General features: G+C 52.3%; 1 protein-coding gene and 1 pseudogene across 2 annotated transcripts; both read right to left on the minus strand.

Annotated features, from left to right (window-relative positions):
• Positions 1-559: 559 nt before the first annotated feature.
• LOC114781359 (mortality factor 4-like protein 1) lies at positions 560-2,730 on the minus strand. 2 transcript variants are annotated; one of them, XM_028967924.1, is made up of 12 exons: positions 2,590-2,730; positions 2,410-2,456; positions 2,263-2,330; positions 2,083-2,169; positions 1,924-2,004; positions 1,805-1,830; positions 1,629-1,717; positions 1,432-1,533; positions 1,261-1,349; positions 998-1,170; positions 841-925; positions 560-769 (listed from the first exon to the last, which is right to left on the minus strand). In XM_028967924.1, the coding sequence occupies exons 1-12, from the start codon at positions 2,627-2,629 to the stop codon at positions 685-687; spliced, it is 972 nt and encodes a 323-aa protein (XP_028823757.1). In that variant the 5' UTR covers positions 2,630-2,730; the 3' UTR covers positions 560-684. The 2 variants fall into 2 exon arrangements, with proteins under 2 accessions (XP_028823757.1, XP_028823758.1); XM_028967925.1 differs by having other exon boundaries at positions 2,263-2,277; positions 2,590-2,724.
• Positions 2,731-3,746: 1,016 nt separating this feature from the next.
• On the minus strand, positions 3,747-6,048 carry LOC114781358 (E3 SUMO-protein ligase PIAS1-like; annotated as a pseudogene).
• Between the last annotated feature and the right edge of the window lie 54 nt (positions 6,049-6,102).

The raw sequence follows: 6,102 nt of genomic DNA on the forward strand, positions 1-6,102 counted from the left end.
GTCAGGGACACGATGATAGTAAGTGGGGTTTGAACCTGAGTCTTCTGGTTCACAGGCGAGTGTGTTACCTGCTTGCAGTGTGTGGGGACCTCTGCGGCACCCTCTGATTACGGGGCCGCATCTTTAACCGCCAGGCCCCCACTGGCCCATCTTAACATCTGAACTAACATTTAACTCATCCGAACATCTAAAGATGATTGCTTCAGAGATCAGCCTCAGGATGAAGGTCAAGATCAGAACAAGTCAGACGCACCACCTGCAGAGCTGCTTCACTGTGGATAAGGGAGCAGCAGGACAGGAATGAGAACAGGAAGTCATTGACCACTAACAGGAAGTGCAGCTTGTGCCGGTTTTCTCCTCACACCATGTAACAGTAATAAGACTCTGATCTGCTCGTGTGAACTGGTGTGTCATGGAGGTCGGTTTCATGTAGAAAGACCTTCTCCTCCAATACTAGAAGCAGAGAAGATGCAGATATGACCTGGTGGACGTTATGGGGGGTCTGTTCTCCAGGACATCTTCAAATCAAACCAAAATAACGTCATTTTACACACGGCAGTAATGGAAAAAACGACTATTTATTATAAAACATGAAAAAAAAGAGCTAAGTTTGTGACACTTTAGACAGAAGGAGCTTCAACATGGACACGAACACGGTTCTGGGACGTGGACGGCGTCTGGAGGTCAGACGGCTTTGCGGTGATATTCGGGCGGGGCCACTTCGTAATCGCTGGCGCTGAACAGAGATGAGGAGTTCTTTACCAGATACCTGCGAACGGAGCAGAAGAAAACGATAAGGGCCGCCCACTGACCAGAGGAGGCGGAGCCACAGACACTTACTTCAGGAAGTCCTGCAGGTAACTCAGCAGCAGAGCCAGGCTCTTCTCATCCAGTGGGGTGTAGGCGAGCATGGCGCCAATCCTCACTACACACACAAAAAGATGATGATGATGCACCCCAGAGCATCGCCGAATAACGTCTGCAGGACGTTCCGTACCGAACAGCCTGAGCAGGTGTGGCGCTCCGTAGATCTGGGACATGGGCGTGTCAGGGTGGTTGGCGAGAACCTCGGCGTACTGCGGACGCTCGAACTTGTAGAGGAGCTGCGTTCCCAGCATGACGTTGAAGTACTCTCGGATCCCGGCGGCCACCTCGTTCACCGCACACTCCCTGAGAGAGAGAGAGAGAGGGGATGAAGCCAACGTCAACCTCCGCAGGGAAGAGGACACGACGTCCTCAACGTCCTCCTCGCACACTCACTTGTTGTCGGAATTTCCGCGAGATTTCTTGTAATTGGCGTAGTCCTCCAGCACAGAGTCCACGTTCTTCTTCGCAGGAAGGTGGAAGAGCTTGAGGAGAACAGGAAGATCAGCGTTTATTTTCATCACAGAAGCAAGCAGCGAAGCCCCGCCCACCAACACCAAGCCCCACCTGCTTCTGTCTGGTGATCAGGTCCCAGTCGTCCACCAGCCACGGTTTCAGCTCCTCTGGGATCTTCACTTTAACCTCTACGCGGTTGATGAAGGTTTCCTCCTGAACCAAGAACCAGAATAATCGTCCAGCGTCATGATCTCACACACACACACAGAGAGAGAGAGAGAGAGAGAGAGAGAGAGAGAGAGGCGTACACTTTCAACAGTAGGGTCCACGCGCGCCCTCTTCTTACGCGGGGGGTGGGGCACTTCACCTGTGCTCGTCCCTTCACCAGCTCCTGGTGCTGCAGAGAGAGCGAGAGAATTGGTTTATTCAGACATTTCCACCAAACCCCAGTAAATAATGCCCAGCTCTGCTCTTCTTCACTCACTCTTCTGTTTGTTCTTTTTTGTTTTCCTGTAATGAGAGGAGGATCAGTGTGAGAGTCAGAAACCAACCAGCTGCCACAACAGACTGTTTACGTATGTGTGTGTGTGTGTGTTCACTCACACATCAGTGTTTTTCTGCTGCACAGCAGCCATCTTCTTACTTGGTGCGATTCCCCTCATCCTTCCCTCAACATAATGGTCTCTGGAGCACAGAAAGAAGCAGAGCTCAGAAGAAGCAGGAAGACGGAGCGCAAGATGAACACCTGGAACTGGGACTCACTGATTTGCCTTCTGAAGCTCTTTCTGTTTCTGCAGGTTGCTGTCCACATATTTCAGCACGCGACTCTCAGGAACCCATTCGTCCCAGCTGGAGACCCCACACACACACACACACACACACACACACGTCAGAGCAGGTACAGCGACGTAAAAAGCTCCAGTCTGCTGGCCTGACACTCACTTCTTATTCCATCCGCTGTAATGAATGAAATATTTCACCTGCTTGTCCTTGATATTGATTTTTACACACTGCGAACACACAAGCACACGCGGCAGATCAACTTATATCCCAGCAGCAATAAAGCAGGCCGCCCGAGGCCGCACCAACCTTGGCTTCGTAAAGCAGAGGCCCATGAAAACACAGCACTCGTTCACCTGAGGGAGGAAACACAGAGAGCGGTCAGACTCCCCGACCGACCCGCCGCCCGGACTCCCCTCTCCCTCCCGCCGACCCGCCGCCGCCCGCCGCCGCCGCAGGGACTCCCCTCTCCCGCCCGCGGCTCCGCACCTTCACTAAATTTGGGTTTCGGGTCCTGTTTCGGCGCCATTCACAGCTGCGGCGGGTAAATTGTGCGGGAATCAGATCCGGGCATCGCCAGCAGCTCCCAGCACAGGCGCGCACGGCGTCGCTTTCATGACGCGCTTCGCCTGCGCCGCGATGACGTCAGGCGGGGCGGGGCGTGGCGACGTCACTTCCGCCGGTTTTCTACAGCAATAAATAGATTTTTTTTACTTATAAACCGAGTCCTGGTTTCTTCAATAACTTCAGTACCTTATCAACGAGCAAAGGCTGAACTTTTTGAGTTCATAGTTCGCTTAAAAATTGTTTCTAAATAATTAAATATAAAGAGAGAGATTACGTTTTATTTTCCTTATTAATTTCATTTTTGGGTTTGGTAAATTGATGGTAAAGAGATTCTTATTCTAATCTGACCTGAATGATCCAGAACAGGAAGCTGAAAGTGATTGTATGGTGAGACACTGCAGCACAGCACACGGTGACACGGTGAAATGTGTCCTCTGTATTTAACCATCACCCTTGGTGACAGTGGGCACTATGACGGGTACCCGGGGATCAGTGTGTGAGGGACAGTACCTTCATCAAGGGGACCTTGGTGGCACCTTGGTGGATCGGGATTTGAACCTTCTGATTACAGGGCAGCTTCCTTAACCGCTAGGCCCCCACTGGCACATGACGATATCTGCTGTATTTATTACATAGAACGTTGGGGAACGTTGGGGTCCTTACCTGATGCATCTTTTTACTTCTCAGTATGGATTACAGGCCAGAGACCTAGTCGGTCTTAATCAAGGAGAACTTCTGAAGATCAGAGCTGCCCACCAGCTGGACGTTGTGAGAAACCCCTTTTTTATTATTGGGTATTTAAGACACGACTCTGTGGGTGTGGCCAGTCGTTTATGAGCGTTTATTAATGCTTTATAAAGGCGTCGTGCCCGTGTAGCTCTGAACACTCGTTTTCATGGGTTCCCAAGATGAGGTGACCACGTCAGCAAGACGAAAAGAGAACCAAAGAGCTTCTTACAATACAAAGCAAGGAACAGAGATTTTTAAATAATTATAATTATGAAAGAAACGACAATAACACAAAGCATACTTGTCAAACAAACTGTAAAAATATAGATAAAATAAATAAATTCCATTTTTATACACAAGGGAAAAGAAGAGGGACCAGTAGAGGTGCTTCGCTGCAGCTTCACCTGCAGAACACAAGCAGTCAGGAGACCCAACGAGACCTGCAGAACCACGGGCGGGGCCGCGGCGTACCGATACAGAGAGATGTTCGGAGGTTCTGCGGCGCCCCTGTTGGAGTCTAGACGGTTGCCATGGTTACATGGCTGTTCCACTGGTCATCACACACGTCGTCCGTGTGTGTGTGTGTGTGTGTGTGGGTCCTCCTTTTACACCAGGTTCAGGGTTCAGTGTGGGTGGGGCTTGGTGGGACGGTGGCGTAAAAAAGGCGGAGCTGAAGCGGCTGTCCGGGCTGCGGCCAAGTTTATATACAAAAGTAAAAGTGAAAATAGATTTTTCTTCTCTGTACACGGCGTCCCTTCCACTCCTCCTCGGGGTTCTGTACAAAAGGGCGGGGCTTTGTCCTCGCTCAGTGCAGCCACTGTCTCTGCGCCGCGGCGCTCCCTGCTAGTCAGTCGAGCGAGATGACGTCAGGTATGGAACCGTAGATGACGGACGCCGCCGCGGCATCTGACGACGGGCGTGACCCGCTGACGTGGGCGTGGCCGTCCCTCAGGCTGCCGGACGACACCAGGCTGCTGCTGCTGCCGCTGCTGCTCCCGCCTCCGCCACCGTTGGCCGTGGCGAGCACAGACCCGCCTACCGATGCGCTGGATTGGTCCAGGAAGAGCTGGGAGGAGCCATAGGGAAGAAAGCGGTTGAGGAGGAGCTCATGGTCGTCTGCAGCAGACACCGACGCAGCAGCAGCGGCCGCCATGACCATGTTGTAGTGCTGAGAGGAGAGAGGGTTTTAATACACACTACACACACACACACACACACACACAAACACACACACTCACTCACTCACTCACTCACCTGACTGTCACCTTGTAAAAACGTGTGGAAGAAATTCAGATCTGCAGAAACCCCCCCACACACACAAGAATAAAAATGTAACCATCACATGCTGTGAAATTCCAGTGTGTGTGTGTGCGTGTGTGTGGTGTGTGTACCCAGCTCGTTGTGTGTTGGGTAGTAATGCCGGTAGTCCTGGATGAGCGGTGGCGGTGGTGGGATGTAGCCGGTGTCGACAGGCGGCATGCTGGGAGCTCGTGCCACCGGTGACGCCTGGTGGTGGAGATTCAGGACTCTGGAGGGGAGAAGTTGAGAGGTCGCGGGGGTCATGGCTCAACACGGCCAATAAGATTCATGGGTCAGGTGGGGCGCGCTTGATGACTCACCCTTTGCTGGCAGGTGGAGAGGCAGGTGACAGCGAGGGACACGCCCTTTTGGGGGAGGTGGTGGCGGCGGCGGCGGCTCATCATCATTCTCGTCATCGTCAGAGGAGCTGTCAAGTGTCAGGTCAATGACCTCCACCTTCTTACTACTGCTGCCACCATCAGAGACAGAAGACCCACCCCTCTGCTCCGACAGCGTGGGTCTACATGATCCTGAAACACACACAAACACATTAAAACACTCATACTGCAGATACACACATTATACTGCTGCGTGTGTGTTGTCACCATACCCTCCACACCATTGCTGGACGCTGACACCTCCTGAACGATTTTCCTGGACCTCATGGGAGCCCAGTTGCCGTCCTCCTTAAACTGGATCTCATCACAGTCAGTGCAGCTGTTAAGGATCTCCATAAACAACCTGCACACACACACACACACACACACACACACAGGTTACTAAAGAAATGTCTGGTTAAATACGCCAGTTTGGGTCATGTGTGCGAAGGGGGCGGAGCTTCTGACCCATCGATGATCAGGTGCTCATATGGGGCCTTCTTGTCGCACACAGGACACACCCACGTGGGCTTCTTCTCATTCATCTGGATGTAGAGTGTAGCATCAAAACACTGCAGATGTGAACAGGTGAGCGCTCTACACGGAACCATCAAGCGCATCTTCCCCAGCTGAAAACACATACACACAGTCATAATGACGGGTGCAGGCGGCCCTGAACCAGGTGCTACAAGTAACATTTATGAAATGAAAATAGCTCAACTTGATGGTGACTATGATGGAGATGGTAGGGGTGGGTTATACTGAATATACTCAATGTTTTGTTGTTGGTGACGGGTGGAGTCAGTGACGGTGTTGGGTGATGTTGGTGACTGTGTTGGGTGGTGTCAGGCGGGGTTCGGGTGGTGTCGGTGTCGGGTGGAGTGGGGTGGGTCGGTTGGTGTAGGGGTGTCGGCGTACCGGACAGAGCAGGGACACCCTCAGATGGTGGTGCCGATTTCACTGTCGGGGTGTTCGGCTGTATACGGCGGTGTTCGGGTGGAGTCGGTGACGGTGTTGGGTGATGTCGGTG

This window comes from Denticeps clupeoides, unplaced genomic scaffold (genome assembly GCF_900700375.1).
Source record: "Denticeps clupeoides unplaced genomic scaffold, fDenClu1.1, whole genome shotgun sequence".
NCBI lineage: Eukaryota > Metazoa > Chordata > Actinopteri > Clupeiformes > Denticipitidae > Denticeps > Denticeps clupeoides.